At 41.1% G+C, this 18,583-nt stretch overlaps 1 protein-coding gene across 10 annotated transcripts in view; it reads right to left on the bottom strand.

Moving 5' to 3' along the window:
• MCTP2 (multiple C2 and transmembrane domain containing 2) overlaps window positions 1–18,583 on the bottom strand; it is a 238,071-nt gene that overhangs the window by 119,850 nt on the left and 99,638 nt on the right. For 8 of the 10 annotated variants that reach the window (XM_059180096.1, XM_059180097.1, XM_059180095.1 and 5 more), the window contains exons 9-10: window positions 9,477–9,641; window positions 7,097–7,227 (exon numbers count right to left, since the gene is read on the bottom strand). In XM_059180096.1, the coding sequence (XP_059036079.1) occupies window positions 7,097–7,227; window positions 9,477–9,641 (296 nt within the window). Of the gene's footprint in view, window positions 1–7,096; window positions 7,228–9,476; window positions 9,642–10,992; window positions 11,077–18,583 lie in introns of all 10 variants that reach the window. The other 2 variants (XM_059180102.1, XM_059180103.1) reach the window with 2 other exon arrangements.

The raw sequence follows: 18,583 nt of genomic DNA, 5'->3' as shown, positions 1-18,583 counted from the left end.
AGAAATGCAATCTTGTCACTTGCATGACAAGGATGTGGCTACACAGTATAAGGCTAAGTGACAGAAGTCAGTCAGTGAAAGACAAATATTATATGACTTCACTCATATGTGGGATTTAAGAAACAAAACAACCAACCAAAGGAAAAAAAGAGAGATAAATCAAGAAACAGATCTTAACTGTAGAGAACACACTGCTGGTTACCAGAGAGGAAGTGAATGGGGGAGGGGAGAAACAGGAGATGGGGATGAGGGAAGGTACCTGTGACGAACACAGGATGACCTATGAAAGGGTTGAAGGACCATATTGTACACCTAACACGACTATAGCACTGTATATCAACTCACTGGAATTAAAATAAAAACTTAAGAAAATTAAAAAAAATTAAAAATACAAAAGATGGGTCTTTCCGAATTTCTGATGTCAGCACCATAATACCCACCGAACCTCCTGAAGAAAGGTTAAGTATTGCGTGAACAAAACATCTTCTATTTATTTTTTTTGAGGTTCAAGTAAAGATAAGTACTCTAAAGTCTAAAATCTTTCAGACAAAAGAGATAATCTGAAATTCATCCATCGAAGACATTTTTAGACAGAAATTTGGAAAAGAGAATTTAGGTTGTTTCTACCATTTTCTAAAGGGTGTCAGATTCCACCCTGAGAAAATACCAAATGAGTTAGTTGGTCTCCTAATTCTCTCTTGGTGCTACTGAACCACTACAGAATCTGTTGCATCCTCTAAATTTCATCCCAAACTCTACACAAATGGCAACCTTTTAGAAGCATTTATGAAAGCTGAGCTTACTACTGTATATGCAAATTTTCATTGAAAAATAAACTCAGTTTTCGGGTATATGGTCTAAATGGCTCTCATAATTAATTTTTCAATTATCACATCAATTAATAAATAAATAATAGGCACTTAAACTATTTTTTCTACGAAGGGCCATAAAGCAAATACTTAAAGTTGATGGGCCATGCGGTCTCTGTTGCAACTACTCAAGTCCCCTTGTAGCATGAAATAGGACATGTAAACAAATGAACAAGGCTGCTATCCAATAAAACTTTATTCAAAAATAGGCAGCCAACTGGACTTGGGCCATGGGCCCTAGTTGTCTAACCCCTGATCTTAGACATCTTCATAATTTGGTCATCGTAAATTACATCCATGCTAGTATCTTAAAAATTTAAAAGGTTGGTTGCTGACAACACAAACACATTGACAAAGGCATCAGGGAAACTGACCTAAAACATAATTTTGAAAGCCTAACTTTTTAAATTCTTTTTTATTTAAGAAATCCCTACACCCCACATGGGTTGTGAACTCATGACATCAAGATCAAGAGCCACATGCTCTTCCAACTGAGCCAGCCAGGCGCCCCTAAAGCATAACTTTTAACTCACCATAATTCTAGAAACTCTGGCCAACGTATCCAATGATGGACTGAATAAAAACCGTTAAAGCAATAAAACTTATAAACCTGCTCTTCTTTCTTTGGGGAACCATGTGGAAAACACACAATGTTCACACACATGTGATTAATGAGCCTTACCAAATTCGGTCTGTTCCTGTGGCTTCATGTGTGACTTCACACACAACAGAAGTGGCTATGTTTGGACAGTCATTCAGAAGGTGCTACATGCTGGCTCTTAGATCACCAGGAAATTCTCTTTCCAAAATCTGATCTTAATATATTCGGTCTACAAAAGCCCCACTACTGTAACATCCTTTATACCATGGAAACAAAATAACAGGCCCCCCCTGTATTGGGGTCTAGAGAGGAGCCAGCATTGTTTCTTTGCAGGAGATGAAATTGGATGGCTTTGTGACCTCACTCCTGCTGTGCTCTTGGGTCTCATCTCACAACACCGCCCGCCCTTCTCATTCCTTGCCAGCTTCTCAGAATGCCTTCTCGCTCCTGTCTTGAACTTTGCCCGTGGTGTTCCATCTTTCCGAAAGTTCTTCCTCCAATATCCTTGCAGGCTAACCCATCCATCTCTACAGGCTTCAGATTAGACCTCTGAGCTTCCAGGAAGCTGCTCTCTCCCGCCTTCGCCCCCAAGCTGCTGCCTGCCTCCACGTAGCAGCCCCAAACTTCTTAGTGTCTGAGGACAGCGTCCATCCACTACCATTTTCCACGGAATCCCAGCGACTGTTACAGGCTATCCTGTACAGGACGTGTTCTCTATTTCTTGAACAGAGTGAACAAACAAGTGAGTAAAGGGCAGTGACATAATGAAGTTCAAAGTCAAGAACTCCAAATGACAGAGGCAAATGTTTTTTGTTAACCAACTAAATACTGTGTACTCTCTAATTCTTCCCCTACATAGGAAAGGCATGGAAATAAATAAATAAACATATATATATATATGCCTTCCAGATTGAAAAGTCCACAGTTCTCTTTACCTGAAGAAGACAAGGACTTACTATTTTTCCCCTAGCCTACAGGCAGTGAATGTGCTGATTTAGCATTGTTTCTGACCTCCTGTTCTTGTCTTTCTCCATTAATCCTGCTGCATTTTAATGTTTTAATTCAACACGTAATTTTGCCGTATCAGTCATCCAAACCTGCTCAAGTTTCCCTTGCCATGATAGCTTTTAACCTCTTATTCATTACCATAATTCCCTGTTTTATATTACAGACTGGCCAGCTTTTAACTTAAATGCAAGGGGCAGAAAAGAGTACTGTAGTTTGAAAAGCTGTAAATCTCAGAGGCGAAGGAAGGGGGTGAACAGGAAGAAAACGGTGAACGTGTCAAGCCAGGCTGTAAAAACAGATCGACGGCATGTGGTGTAATTTGTCCAGAGAAATCTCCCAGCCCCACTTCTCCACCACATCAGAGTCACTAAGAAACTTGGAGGACGTCAGAGCCATTTTCCAAGGCACCATGTGGGACTGACTGAAGGTTGACTCTGAGGCAGTCCAGTTAAAACGGACTCGAACTTTCTCGTTCTTGACTTTTCACAACTAAAGCCTAGAATATTCTGTAACAAGTTAATCTCTAAAATCACCTTGAAATGCAAAATAGGCTTTAAGAAAACAATATAACTGTTTTGAAGTGGCCCAGGTTTACAATGGGATAATCTGTATTTACACTCTTGCCCCTTTGTTTAAAAGTTTTACTCTCTGAACCACAGATGGACTTTAATTTTTTAATGTTTTAATTAAAACATTTTAAATTAAATATTTTAAAAAGTTGTGGTGTTTTTTTTTTAGTAATTTTTTTGTTTTGATTTGGTTTTGCTCATGAATAAATTAGAGTTCGTAGGCACTATGGTCCCAGGGGACACTGGATCTGGGGACCCACGTTGACGTCCTAGGGAATACCTTGTGGGCTCAGTGGAAGACTGAAGGGGAACCATGACAAGGTTTCAGAAAGCTCCACGTGACTCAGGAGAGCCCGGAGAAGGCTGGCCATTAGGGAGGCCCATGTCTGAACCATCACCAAGCGAGCCCCCCACTAGTGTTAATGCTGCTGCTCAATCCTTCAGTCAAAAAATGTCCTTTGCAACATGTCCTTGAAGATACTCACTGCCAACTTCTGCAAAAAATTTTTTTAAATGTCTATACTGTTTTGGAAAAAAAATAGATACTATACACACACACACACACACACATACATATATATATATATATATATATACTGAATTTTACTAGCCATATTTCTTTTTCTTGAATTTCATAATTTTAGTTGCAGTTGTTGTGGGGCTCTCTAGTTATCATACAGAAAAATCTCAAAATTAATAGTAATAATAATATCTAATTATATATATATACTATATATAATTATATATATACTACAATAATAGTAATGATAATAATACTAAAATAGTAATAATAATAGTAATAATAATAATAGTATTATAATAATAATAATAGTAATAATAATATAATAGTAATAACATTTAAGTGCTGAAAAGAGACCAAGGTACTGCAGAGACACTGTTGCTGACCGGATCCCACTGCCCGGAAAGAAAGCCCAACCTCACAAGCAAATTCACTGCCTGGGGTCACATAGCTAACAAACTCTGAATCTGCAACTCCAAGCTGGTGCTCCTTTTGCTCACATCAAGCTGCCTGCAAAGGAAAGCTTCACTGATGAGAATTTCCTCAGAGAGGCCATGGAGGGCTTTAAATGACTAGCTTCAAGGTGTTCTCCAAAAACAAAATATGCAATGTGTCTTAAGAGACAGTTATGACTCCTTCACACTGTCAAAGAGTTTCCTTATGCAAGAAGGTATTTCCTAACCACGGGGAGAGAAAATAACCAAGCCTTAAAATTAAAACAAAGACAATGAATGAGAAGAAAACAAGTGAGAAGAGTGGGAAGGAACCGTAGGTAACAGGTCTGTGATAGCGTATGGTGATGCTACACCATCTTTACGATTCTGTATGTTAAGGTAGGTCTCATCCCACTGAAGGTAATGCTGGGTTTAGCCAGCTCCCAAGAGATGCTTTTTTTATCTTTTGTACCTCAGGAGAGGAAAAAGGAAGAGGATACCAAAAAGATCCTTTAAAATCCATGAAGAGGAAGGACATCATGACCCCTAAGACAGGTACATGTCTAAGTTACAAACAGGAAATAACTAAAATAAATGAACAACTCCCATGACAACACAGGGGACAAAAGGGGCATCTTAAATTATTTTCTGTGGCTGTGAAAACACTGAATGCTCATCTGGAAAAGCATTTCCTATGAAGGAAACGGGACAGCACAGTGATGTGTGAAACGAGAAGGGCACATTCTCTGTACCTCCTAAAATAACACATTGGCCATTCATCACTGGAAGCCCAAATCCCCACCCCTCAGATAACGCTTTGGGACACAGAGTTCTCTGCATTCGCGCCTTTACACAACTCATCCTTGGCTGCGTGAGCTGGCCTAAGGTTTCTGATCCCCCTGAAATGGGTGTTGGCAGGGCGCTGGTATGTCACAGCGGTGACAGGTGTCAGAGGTCTCAGGAAATGTCTGAAGTATCTCAGTTACCCTGTGTAGGCACAGGAAGGAGAGATGAGACCTAAAGTCATTTGCCAGGCATATCTGCAAGGGGACGAGGGGACAACCTCCTGCGGGATCTGGAGGGTGTCACATGGCCCCGTCTGCTATCCCAAAGCACCAACCTGGCCCAAAAGGGTTGTTGATGATGAAGCAATGACGGCCAGCTGCAGGATAAGCACAGCACTGGGGACGAGAAGGCTACACAAAGCGATACAACCAGGGCTATGCCCCATGGAGGCTTAAGAGCCAAGGTCTTGACTGGTAACGTGCTGTTCCCAAGGGGGTGTATGGATATGTGTGATGGAATGCGGATGTGTCGTGTGTATGTTTTCCACACACTAACTGGGGAAAGGAACAGGTATCAGCTGGGTAAGAGCCAGATTTACTAGACATCCTGCAACACGCCAGACAGTCCCATGGAACATGGGCCTCCACTGAGAAACATGGCAGGAATGTTCCATGGGTACCAAACTCTCAACCCAGCTATCTCAGGAGAGCTGCTGGCAAGGGATGATGGGTGAAGATGACAAGAAGAACTGACAGTCTGTGTGCCAGATGCTGTGCTCAGTATTTATGCTCAGAAAAAGCAGTGCACGAGGGACTGGTGGGTTAGCTGGGTCTCACCCCCATTTCTGCCAGTAAGTTCCCTGCTGATGGAAAAACATTCACTGCTCAGGCCTCTGCATTCCCTCATCAGTGAATGGATGGGGTTCTGTTGGAGGAGTCATTTTCCATCTTTAGCTTTAGGCAATAAGACTGTCCTCAATTAGAATCCCAATTTAGAAGAGAGGTAAAAGTTGAGATTCTCTGGCCTTAGGATAGAGGTTTTAGCAGGACCTACCTCCCCCCCATTCTATAAGGGGTGAGCCCCAGGCATCTCTCTGAACGCAGGGTTCCAGAAACCTTGGTTTAGAAAAGATGACAAACATCTGTTGAGAGCCCTTTGAATGCTTATATCCTAGATTTAAGATTTGGGTACAAATCATATGTACACAGGATGAAAAAAGGCAGTGACGTGATGGAAAGAAATTGGTCTTAGAAAACACAAAATCCTAGCCTTGGCACTCACTGCTCTGAAGTCCATGCATGGCCAAGTCATTTGTAAGCCTCTTGCACTCTTACTCCCTCTTCCACAGAACAGGAATAATGCTGCTAATCTGCAGGGCTCCTTGAAAGATCAGAGATGATCTTTCCACCTGCATTTCCATGGTACTTCCCAAGGGCCAGCCATGGTGTGGGCGCAATCTCACTGAATCGTACTGCTATGAAAAGGATGCTATAACATTCAAGATACTGCTCGTTATGCATAGGTGAGCCCCTCAGTTAAGCGGGGAAGGTGCAGAGGAAAGAAAGTAGATCTCGCCTCAACAGATTTCATTATGGTTTGCCCCAAAACTCACCAAGGACACTGAAAATTTCCCCCATCGTTTTGAGACAACTAGCTTCACTTCTTGTTAAATTATATGGTATTTTACTAAGTAGCAAAATCAAAATCGTAGGGTACACTGGAAATTTACACAGCTGATTACTAAACAATGCAGGAGTCACAGGTGCCGAAGCCCAGGACACAGTCCAAAACCTGCCAGTAACTTTTCACTCCCCCCAAAGTCAACTGCTAAACAGCCCCCTGTTGATCAAAAGCCTTATTGATAATATAAACAATTAACACATATTTTGTAGGTTATCTGCATCCTCACAATAAAGTTAGTGAGGGAAAAGAAAATGTTACTTTGTAAAAAATCATAAGGAAGAGAAAATATATTTACAGTATTTATTGGGGAAAAAGAAAATTGTGTGCAAGTGGACCCAGGCATAAACAATTCCCAAAGAGCCTGAGAAGGCGCAATAACTTTTTTTTAGAGAATTCCTGACACATACTATTTTCTTCTGTTTTAATTGATATGAAATGACACTGACCAGTTAAAACAAAACAAGATTTTCCCCCAGGTTAGGGTCCAGCTTCCTTATGGCTGCTGGGGTGGGGATGTCAGGTTTTACTCTAAGGCCAAACAGATCACAACTTTCTCTCTGAGCAGCCCCATGTGGACACAAGCCCTACACATGTCTCCCCCGAGTTAGAAAGCAGAGCCGACTCACGTGCCCAGACGCTCCTCGTGCTTTCTGCTGTCTTTTCCCCACACTTCAATGTCCAAAATGCCCATCCTGTCAGAGAAGTAGTGAAAGTCAAACTGTTCCCGCCACTGCGGATTTGCACTCTTACACAGTGTCTAGAAAACATGCAGTTATAATATTTATTTTCTTAAAATGCCATTCATCACGACAGAAGCTACATACATTCATTTCATGTCTACCGGGCAGGAGATGGGGTCGGTGTGCCCCTCCCTCACAAAGTTAAACTTTCCGTTTTGGAACGAAACGTTGAGGTTTCGGGAATTGGCAAACCATCGCTCCCCGTTTAGCTCACTTCAAGTATTTATCGAGCCCATTAGCAAGAGTGACCCCACCAGAATTACCCCACAAGGAACCATAAATTACAGAGATATTATAGACATATTAAACATATCTCAATAGACAGTTACAGTAGTTCTCTCACAAAACATACTCCTCATTGGTTAATCGAATGCAAGTAAGTAACAATTTTATTAGCACATCCATTCAGTGCTGGCGTAAGAAGTCCATAATTTAGGAGGCTGAGGTGTTCATTGCATTGGTCTGATGCATTGCGTGAGAAACCTGTCCCTGAGCCATTGCTGCCTGGTTTTAAATCTGAGTTTACTGAGTCCAGACACTTGAGCGAGAGAAAGACAAAGAAGCCCCAGGATGGCCACACCAAAAAAGTTAACAGCCTGGTCTGAAAACTACACAAGGGTTTCTGTATTCTCCCGGTGACTGTGAACTGCTTATGGGTTTGATACCCTGGCAGCATTTTTTTTTAAATTTTATTATTATTATTATTTTTTGCTTTTGTTTCACTGACCCACAGACTGAATTTGTTAATAAAACGGAGCAAGAATGCTGGGCACGGATTATCAGAAGAACTGAGTCAACTGTTAATCCAAGCACCAAACTGTTTCTGCAAGGGAAAACGGGGCCAACTCAGATGTCGGCTGTAGCCAACCTCAAGTAAGATCTTTTAAGCTCTTTCTCACATTGAGCTTAATATATCAGATCACAGAATTTAGAAACCACAGGAAAAAAAATATTTGACCACAAATTAAATGTGATATTCCCCAAGGGGGTACTGGAGCAAATACTGGACTTGTTCTGCACTTCACCTTAGTCCAAAGGGCTAAGTGTACTTAGAGATGAATAATTTTTCTGTAAATCCTTAGCCTGACCCTGGCTGGCTAAAGGAATCTTAGTGGAGAGATGTGTTCACTCTGGATACATTCACTGTCAGGTACAGCCTGAAACTACCTGATTAAAATAATCATCTGCCTCATTCTGCTGTAACTCACCCAGAATTTTTTTTAACATTTCTCAAAACTGATGCTCTAGTGTGAGCTTCAATTCTTCACTCTTTGTGGCGGAGTAAGTGATGTTTAATGTTTGATTTTGCACTGAAGAGCATGCAGCAGAAACAATCTTTTGCTCTCCAAATCATTTCCCAACTACATCTGTCTGCATGTGTTATGTTCTCTACACTGGAAGCCCAAATTATAAATATCCTGGGGTCTATTTTCAAAATCTTCCACCAGTGCTTTCTTTTTTTGCTTGTTTGTTTTTGATTTTTGGTTTTTCAGGGTTTTTTGTTTTTTTTTTTCCTATGTGGCTTTGGGCAAGTGACTTAACTTTCTGGTACCCTCGTTCCTCCAACCCATAAAAACCTAGGAAATATTCCTGTCTGACAGTTATGCAAAACGAATTCATTAACATGGTTTGGAGACTACGGTTTTTGAAATAAAAACCACACCAAATTACTAAGATTAAAAATTAAGTTGAATTTGTTTCAGAGAGTAAGATGATTGAGTTCTAAAGGCAGCTAAAAATATCATTACTTTTGTTCAAAACAAATCACTAATACTTCAGTTTAAAAAAAAAGATACAGTAACCAGCATCAAATATCCATTTTGGTGTTAATACTAACAAGTAAGAGAAAGCAAAGAGTATATGATTTTAAAAATATTTTTCATTATCTCAAGTGTTTTCACCCAAATATATTTCATGATTTTATTTTTGTAGGATTTTGAAAATATTTAGTTATCCCTTTCCTGCAATCTTTGAAACGTTTGCTTATTTTCAAAATGAAAATAAATCATGCAACCAAATCTGTTATTTAATAAATTTTCTCTACTCCAGTTACTATATTAAAATAAATTATGCTAAGCAACCCAATAGGTATATTAATTGACTACAGCTCTATAATTCTTCTGTTGTCTGGAATGCTCCTAATTAAGTTACGAGGGCTAAAACTAAATTTCCCCTCTTCTTGTGAAATTCAAAGTGAAAAACATTTTTTTTTCAGTTCCTTTATTATGAAAGGTCTTGTACTTCTTAAGCAATTGACAGAACTTACCTTACTTTTATACCTCTGATCTCCCAGTTTTAACTGGACAAACATCTCTGTCATGCTTCCTCCTGCGACATCCTTCCCTTCCAACAACGTTATACTTATAATCCCATTCCAGAGTTGGTTCTTTCTCAGGGACTCTGAGAGCCGCAGGTTACGTATCAAAGAGGACTAAAGCAGAGAAGGAAGATGACATATAAACTTGCTGATAATTCTTGAGTGTGACTTTGGTGATCACAGGAATTCCAGCTTTCAGTATGGGATTAGGAATAGCACTCCCTGACTGGTCAAAGTGTTACGAGTCTTCATTGATTTTGCAAACCTGCAAGCACCGTTATGTGATTTCCTTCTTGAGCCCTGGACTTGTAACAATACAGTGAAGGATGATTGGGAGCAACACTGGGCTTGGCGCTGGCCTCTACTCCCACCCAGATGTGCTCCTGGGGAGGAATCGGGGCCTTCTGCTATTTTAATTGTAGGAAGGGAGGAAAAGCATTCTGGGAATCAGAGAAGAGCAAGGCACTGCTTGCAAGGAAACAAAATTCCTGCGGGTACTTAGAAATAATGGTTTTGAATTTATCCTTCACACTTGAATCTGTCCACACTTCCCCGTATTCCTTAGGCTACTACTAAAAAGCCCGGCACCACCGTGAGATTCACAACTCCTGATCCTGCTGCAATCAGCTAACCAGGCAAATGAGCTCTGCAGATCTGCAGGGAGGGGAAAGACATAGAAAACACTTAGCACGGTGCCTGGGATCCAGTAGAGATTCAGTAACTGTTAACTTATTTTTTTTCCTTTTCTAAATTATATTACTCATGCACATTCACATACCCCTTAAACAATATAGAAAAAAGCAAACATTGCCTATTATTAAATTATAAAGAGGACAAGCACACTTTGTTTATTTTTAATTTCCATTATGTAAATTTTCAAACATACACAAAGGCAGAGAGAATGGTATATAAATCTCTACGTACTTATTCATCTGATTCAACATTTTTGCCAATCTGACTTCATGTATCCCTTCCCTCATTCTCTCTGGCTTAAATATTTGAAAGCAAAAATCCATATTTGTTTTTCCATAAGCACCACGCCATGATCACACTCCACAAAAGTAATCATAATTCCCTTACTGTCGTGAAATACCCAGCACCCATGCACATGTCCCTGAAGGTCTCAACCATGTCTTTTTTACGGTGAGTTTGCCAGAATGAGGATCCCCGCACGCTCCGCACATGGCATTATTTGGCAGAGTTCATTTATGTTTGCCGCTTGATACGTGAAATGGTACGAGCACAGACCGCTTTATTTGAAGGAGAAATAAATGGACTGAAGAATGTAAATGGCATCAAGTATCACAGGAAAGCAATGGATTTCTAACACTATATATTCATTCCCTGTCATCTGCTCAATATATCTTTGAGATCATTCAGACACCAATTTGCTTGGACACCAGTTAGTCACAATTTATCACAACAAATGGTATGTCAGCATCATATTAATTATATCCCAGCTTACCTCATCCAACACGTCACTCCACCACTTTTAAAAAATGATACAGCAGGGCCACCCCAACCATTTGGCGGGTCCTTTTGTGACTACCTTTAAACAAAACACATTCAAGGAAATCTACACTCTCAAACTTCACAACTGTGTTGCTTTTCTCTTAAGATGCAGGCACAGGCACGCACGTGTGCGTGCACACACACACACACACACACACAACACACACGAGTTTTGGAGGTGCTGAGACAGAACCGGGATTTTCAAAAGGAAAAAAAAAAAAATCCCTGTCCTTGGGAGAACATGGACGATCTTTTCTTAACTTCTGTTTCCAGTTCGGTTGTACATAGAATATATTCACTAACAAATCTTTATGAAATAATTAAAGTTAAGCAATTTTACAGTTACTAAAAAGACAGCATATAAATAGACACATATGTGAACAGATAAGCATATGCGTTTGTAACTCTGAATGTGGCCATATACAGCTGGATACGTTGAATATATTTTATACCTTATTAAGTACCTGGGCTGAAAAATCTCTATCTTTAAAAGGAATATGAGGTTTTGATTCGTATATCCTGCTACAATTCTCTTTTTTAAATTTTTTTTCTTCTGAAAGTTTGACTTGCCAACCAAGAAGCTAAACCATGACCTGTCCCATGGCCATGCTTCAAAGTTCCGACAGATATATTCCTCCCTAAACACTGCAACTATTTCAAAATCCTTTTTATAAAGAAGGGAGTAATGTCCACATGGGATCAAAGGGCATCCTACAGTCTGGCAACTGCCTAAGAAAAATGGCACTGCTTCCATGAAATATGCCCTAAAATAATTTTGTGGCTCGGTATGTCCTAATTTCAAATTGGATGTTTATCTTGGAAAGGCTTCTATCTAACTTGTCCATAAAACAGCCCCACTTAGCTCTATGAGCTCTGTGAAAATGGAATCCAAAGCTGGTTATTAAGGGGGCCGAGAGATAGGTTCCATATGGCAGAACAGCATGGGAGGGCAAGGCAAAGGCCTACATCAGGCGCGGCTTGGCTGGAGCTCCTGATCTATCCACGGACACTCGTTGCATTACACCATAACATCTGGATTATTGCTTGTAATGTCCCTGGGAAATATCCACTTTCCATCAAAGCCTTTATCTATCTCAGTCGGACTTTGAACATTTTAGTATTTAACGCAGTCATGTTTGATGTGACGGACTTGGTCTTTGCCGTCCAAGATTTTTTCCCCCCCTTACTAAAGGCAGGGTAGGAAAAGTGAACTATTTATTGCAGAGTTCCCAGATACAAAAAGAACTCAAGGACTTTATCCTCCTTACACTACCCTCGACCTTTCTGCAAAAGCCACTACAAGGTTATGTCCAAATGAAGTTTTGTCTACGAGCAATGTATTTGGGGGGTGGGGGTGTTTTAAAGAAGTGTCTTAATTACTTTAACATGTATTTGTCTTCAGCCTTGAGACAAGCGATGAGCCTTAAGCAAGGAGCCGTTGGGGTAAGGGCGAGCATGGTAAGAGCCCATCCTCTGTGTGCTCTGATGCAGACCTGGGCTCCCCAAGTCTTTTGTGCTCTTCAAACAATCCCTGTCTCCCCACAATAAATCCACTCCCCTGCACTCACTCAGCTAACTCCATAGTTCAGGTTTTCACGGCTGTGCCTGAGCCTATAAGTGAAATTTGTCATCTTAATGCAGCCTGGAATGTGAAAGGAGAGAAGGAAATGACCCATCAAAGGAGAAGCCCACCCCACCTGCGCTGAAACAGACACCAGTAGATAGAGCAAAGTTTCTGGGTTCTGACCCTAATTTCTCAGCCAACATAAAGGATAAAATATAGTACATCAGGGTTTTGTTATTTTTCTCCTTCCTCCCTAAGGATCGGAACACTTCACTGTTTCTATGTTGCTTCATTCATAGGCGCTCGCTCTTCCTCAGCCCCCACCCCAGCAAACCCACACCCTTCCTCTGAACAGAAATCGTGACTTCCACCCAAAACTCACACTTTCGTTATGACCAGTGAATACGAGGTACAATATTTAACTTAGTGACATCCTGACTTTCACGGGGCACCTGGATGGTTCAGATGGTTCAGACCATGACCTGACCTCTCGGCGCAGGTCATGGTCTGATCTCTGGGTTGTGGGATCTAGTCCCACGTGAGGTTCCACGCTCAGCAGGGAGCCATTTGTCTGCTTGAGATTCTCTCCCTCTCCCGCTGCCTCTCCTCCCCTCACGCACCCTCTCTCTCTTTCTCTCTCAAATAAATATATCTTTAAAAAAAGAAAGAAAGAAAGAAAGAAACATGGACTTTCAGAAAAATGAAAAGCTTCAGGCACAATTTACTTCTGAGTCATGACAATCCCAGGGACAAGGAAGGGTTAAAAAAAGGGAGCAAAGGTGAAGGGAAGCGCTGTGGAGAAACGTCACAAGTTTGTGATCTGGGCACAGGCTCTGAAAACAGTGAACGACTATCATTCCTGGGATATACAAAACTGATTATGTCTTGGCCACATGCATTTCTGGAGGATTTCGGCCAAGTGGTGTACTGGGGAGATGGTGATGTGGATCCCAGCCTCTTGGCAGGACTGCAGAAGAAAGCCCAGAAATGACAGGCATGTCAGCAAGGTACATCCTCTCCGTTGTGGGCCAGGAAGGATGGCAGAAGGGTTAGGAGTAAAAAAGACATCTTGAAAGGAGTAGCATGCGGTCTAGCATCCAACCAGGAACTGGGGCCACAGCCTGTAATCGCCAAAAGCAACGTGACCATGGTCTATGCCAAAGTCTGGAACAGACCACGCTGACCAACACCACAGGACAGGTATCCAAAGCACCCCCTTGGGTGGGACAAAATACCAACCAAATTTTAAAAGATAGGAACAAAAAAGAGGGGCAGCGGGAAAATATGTGTACAACATCCTCCTAGGAAGGCATACCTAACTAGGTGCCGAATACCGTGGGGGTTCTTTTTCTATGATCTCAGTTACAAAAGTATAAAAATAGGTGTCCTAACGCCACTAATGTGTCCTATTTTGAGTCTCATTAGTTCCTTTTCCTAAGTCATTGTGAGAAAAGAGGTGTCCGTGGAAACAAATGCATGGGAAAAAAATTAACTAACTTTGTAAGCTAAGTGAACAATAAAACAAGATTCAACTCTGTTGGCATTGCTTAGAGAAGCTAAGGGAGAACATTCAGTCTGTAAGAGGTTTCCCTGAAATAGCCCTTCCAAGCTTTTTTTTTTTTCCCCACATGTAAAACAACTGCTCATTGTCAACAGCTTTTATAACATGACATGAGAAGATCCATACATTTGTGCAACAGACTCCCAAAGAAGCTCCTCTTGGCAGCTTCCTACATCAGCCGAAGAGGATCCTGTAGGCATAAATTCTCTTAGAACCACACAAAAAAATCTCTGCGTCAGGACATAAAGAAAGCCTTTTAAATTTCCCACAAGGACATGGACATGGACCATGAGATTTATACTTGTACATGAGAACTAGATTATAGACCCAAGGATAATGAATAACTTGCAGGTTGTACAGATACATCAGCTAGAAAAGCCTTCCATGAAATTTAACATTTTTTTCATTTTGCACTCCAAAATAAAAAAATAAAGATTTTGAAAAAATATGATACACTCTATAAATACCCACTTCTCAGGGATTAGGACCAGGAAAATGCTTCTCGCACATTTCCTACCCTTAAAAACGAAAATGAAAAAAAGAAAGAAAAAGAAAAGAAGGCCACCTGATAGGGTGAACAAAATTTTCTTGTTCACCCTAACCCCTGGGAAGTTCAACATTAAATACTATGCACGTATGTAGTAACATGAAGTTTGCAGTATTTCTGGATTCCCTTTTGTGTTCCCCATTTCTATGTGTCTCCTTCAGGTACAGTACTTCAAGGGCATCCCTATCCAGGACCCGCCATACCTCCCTCTACAGCAAAGCAAGCAAGGCGTTCACTCTTAGGCTTCTGCAATGGCAGGGCTGGCCCCTGAGTATCTTTGGGCGTTTTGCATGCTGGGAACTGCACTCACTTCACACTAATTCCAGCCCTACCTAAGACTTGGCAGCTTTGTCTTGTGGCTTCTAGCTTTGTCTCCTCCTCTTCCTAACACCCCACGTCACACCCAAGTCCACCCCAGTGGTTCTCAAACTTGAACGTGCTTCAGAATCCCCTGCAAGGCTTGCTGGAAGATTGTGGGGTCCATCCGTAGAGTGTCTGATTCAAGAGGTCCGCAATGTTGGGAGGGTGAAGTGGGCCACAAATTCACATTTCTAACAATATCTAGGGGATGCTGGTGCTGCTGGTCCTAGGGGCTCTACTTTGAAAACCCAATTGGTTGAAGCTTGATAATAAATGCTTTGGAAGCCCTGGGGATGGGCCACATTATTTTATATGGTCGTATCTCAATTTACTTCTTCCTCCCTCTCATTTGCGAAGATTCACTGCAGTCCTTCTCTGTCCCCAGCATTCAGCCCACCTGCAAGACTGGTATACAGTCTAACCACGGCCTCTGAATACCCCTACCTCCCTACAGTCTTGTCTCCTGCTGACTCAGCAATCACACGGCCAAGTCCATGTCATCTTTGAATCCTCAGGACAGCATTCCAGCCATCCTAGTGTGTGTGCAGTGACAGGGTTTGGGCCGAAGTTGACTCTTATGTCACTAAGAGGAGACATTTTGGTGAGAAGCTTAGGTAGGCAGCAGCTCTGTTTCTCTGGTCCGGATCACACATGTGATTAGAGAGAGCTAACAGATTCACAGCCTTACCTGAGCATGACTGAGGTCCCCAGAAATGAGGACAGGCCCTAGAGGTCTTTCTACCCAGAGAGATAGTTATATGGATTTATAGAATGCCTTTCAGAAGTCCTAGATGTCAGACAGAAACAGAGGGACAGATGGACCAAAGGAATAAAACAGAAGGAAAACAGAGAGGGTATGACCTAAATTCATGAAGAATCCTTATCCTGGGACTCATGAATCTTACAAAATAATGGCAATTTTAAAAGTATCCCAAAAATCCAGGGTGCCTGGGTGGCTCAGTGAGTTAAGGCCTGTGCCTTTGGTGCTGGGATCAAGCCCCGAATCGGGCTCTCAGCTCAGCAGGGAGCCTGCTTCTCTTCCTCTCTGCCTCTGCCTGCCTCTCAGCCTACTTGTGATCTCTGTCTGTCAAAAAAATAAATAAAATATAATAAAATATTTAAATATAATATATATTTTTTTAAAAAGTATCCCAAAAAGCCAATAACAAAGCCCCTTTAGGTTGCACCAGAATCCAAAGGGAAAAGAGAACCACAACGGATACTGAAAATAGAGGGGATATAATGCAAACACCTGCTTTCCCAGGTATAGGACGCCTGGGAGACCAAACAGACATGGCTAAGAAAACCTAAGTAGGCAACAGAAGGAAGCTCTCCCCAACACTCTGGGGCTGGAAAGGGGGGAGGACAAATTTTCCCTGCCAATGTCTAGAGAATAAATATTCAGGCTTCAGGCTGTTAAGTCTCTGCCCCAACTACAGCACTCCACTGCTGCCAAGTAGAGACAATGCTTACACGGATGGGTACAGCTCTATTGCAACATGACTTGCAAACACAGACCTAGGGCTGGATTTGTGCCCTTAGGCCGAGGTTCTGCAAGCCCTGGGTAGTGAGGCAGGAAAAGTCAATACTAGGGTCAAGCTCACCTGGTAGAAGCTGAAACCATGGCAGGTCTAAGAGAAAAGGCAAAATACGGTCCATGTCCAGACACCACATGAAACAGAGGGAAAAACAGAAACACCCTGGAAATTCTCCTACTTGGTAGTATCTTAACAATTCTCTCATGGTATAAAGTCAGCTGGAGGCCACCTGACAGGTGAACCTAGAAAACATATCCTGTGGTTATCAGCCTCTGTAATAACAGAGAAGAACAAAGCTACAAGAATATGAAGCTGAACAGCCCAAAGACGGGCACCACTAGTGAACTAATTTCATACATAAAAGTGGTGTAGGTCAGGTCTCTTACTTCGGATTACTGGTATACCAAGTATAAACCAATAGTCAAAAGATGGGTTATGTAAAAAAATCAAGATTTATTGCAGAGCGAATGCATGTACAGTAAAGGAAATTCTAGGAAAGGGGAATTGTGGTTGGCCACAGGACCAGCAAAGGCCCAAAGAAAGCACAGGGAGAGGGTGTGGGTGTGGGTGCATGTGCATGGATTTCTGAATACAGTCAGTGATTTCTCAGTTCCATCTTTTATCATTATGGGGGTTTTTTTTTCCTCCATTAAACTATCTGATATTAGAGGAGTCACTGTTGTTAATTTTCTATGTGTCACATGTGTTAGAAAGAGAGTAAGATTTGGAAACAGATCTCTTCACAGAAAAGATTATAAATATCTAAATATCTAAAATATCTGTTTATCTAAAAAAAATAAATATCTATTTAATAAAATAAATATCTACTTATCTAAATAAATATCTAAAAAGAGCTAGTTAAGGGCGCCTGGGTGGCTCAGTGGGTTACGCCGCTGCCTTCGGCTCAGGTCGTGATCTCGGGTTCCTGGGATCGAGTCCCGCATCGGGCTCTCTGCTCAGCAGGGAGCCTGCTTCCTCCTCTCTCTCTCTGCCTGCCTCTCTGCCTACTTGTGGTCTCTCTCTGTCAAATAAATAAATAAAATCTTTAAAAAAAAAAAAAAAAAAAAAAAAGAGCTAGTTAAATGATTCAGGCCCCCGTTAAATCAGATTCTCAATTCTCATGTTAAACAGAGGTAAACAGAGGCTCTGGGTGAAACCAAAACCTACTTTGTTAAAGGCAATCTCTTCGTATTTACTACATTATGGTTAAGGTCAATAGAGTAAGGAAACACTTTAGAAGAGAGGATGCCATTCTGGGCCCCTTTGGATGGTGCAAAATTATAAACTTGTGGGGTTTAAGAGGGAATTACCTAAATAAAATTAAGCCATTAAAAGACTAAGATTGAGGTGAAAAAGTCAATGGCATTTTATAGAGAATACATTACTTAGGACTAGTAAAATTTTAGATACTCAAAGCATAGTAATCTCTATGTCAAATTTCTGTTGCCTCATTTTTAAATATAATATGGAAATCTTAAAAAAAAAAAAAAAAGAAGCTTACAGTTTAAAAAATACCAAGACAGGTTGATTGGGCTATTTTAACTACTTTTACAGAGGGTTAATCATCGTGCCTACAGATTTTCCATGGCAATCATTTTCATAAGTCAGATTAGAAGCTCCCTCACTTTCTCCACAAAACCTGCAAATTCTAAGTAGCAAAAAGTCAACTTAACAATTGACATTCTTCACCAACACATAAACCACATCCCTCATGTAAGATCATGAGTGGCATTCATTGAGCTCTACTCATCGAAAGTTTTATTAAACACAGGCCCCAGGTCTGGGCATTTATTAAATCTCAGCCCTGTGCACTGAAGTCAAAATTCTAGAAACGACCACGAGAGGGAAAACAACAACAACAACAAAAAAAAAAACCACAGCAGCTCAGTGGTAAGACACAAGTCTGCAATACAGATATAAATACTGCTCTCCAGGATCCTCTGTGTCTTTCGTATTTGTGATATCTTTATCCAG

This window comes from Mustela lutreola, chromosome 7, assembly GCF_030435805.1.
Source record: "Mustela lutreola isolate mMusLut2 chromosome 7, mMusLut2.pri, whole genome shotgun sequence".
Taxonomy (NCBI): domain Eukaryota; kingdom Metazoa; phylum Chordata; class Mammalia; order Carnivora; family Mustelidae; genus Mustela; species Mustela lutreola.
The sequence above is the reverse complement of the archived record's forward strand: the minus strand, read 5'-3'. Positions and strand labels throughout refer to the sequence as shown.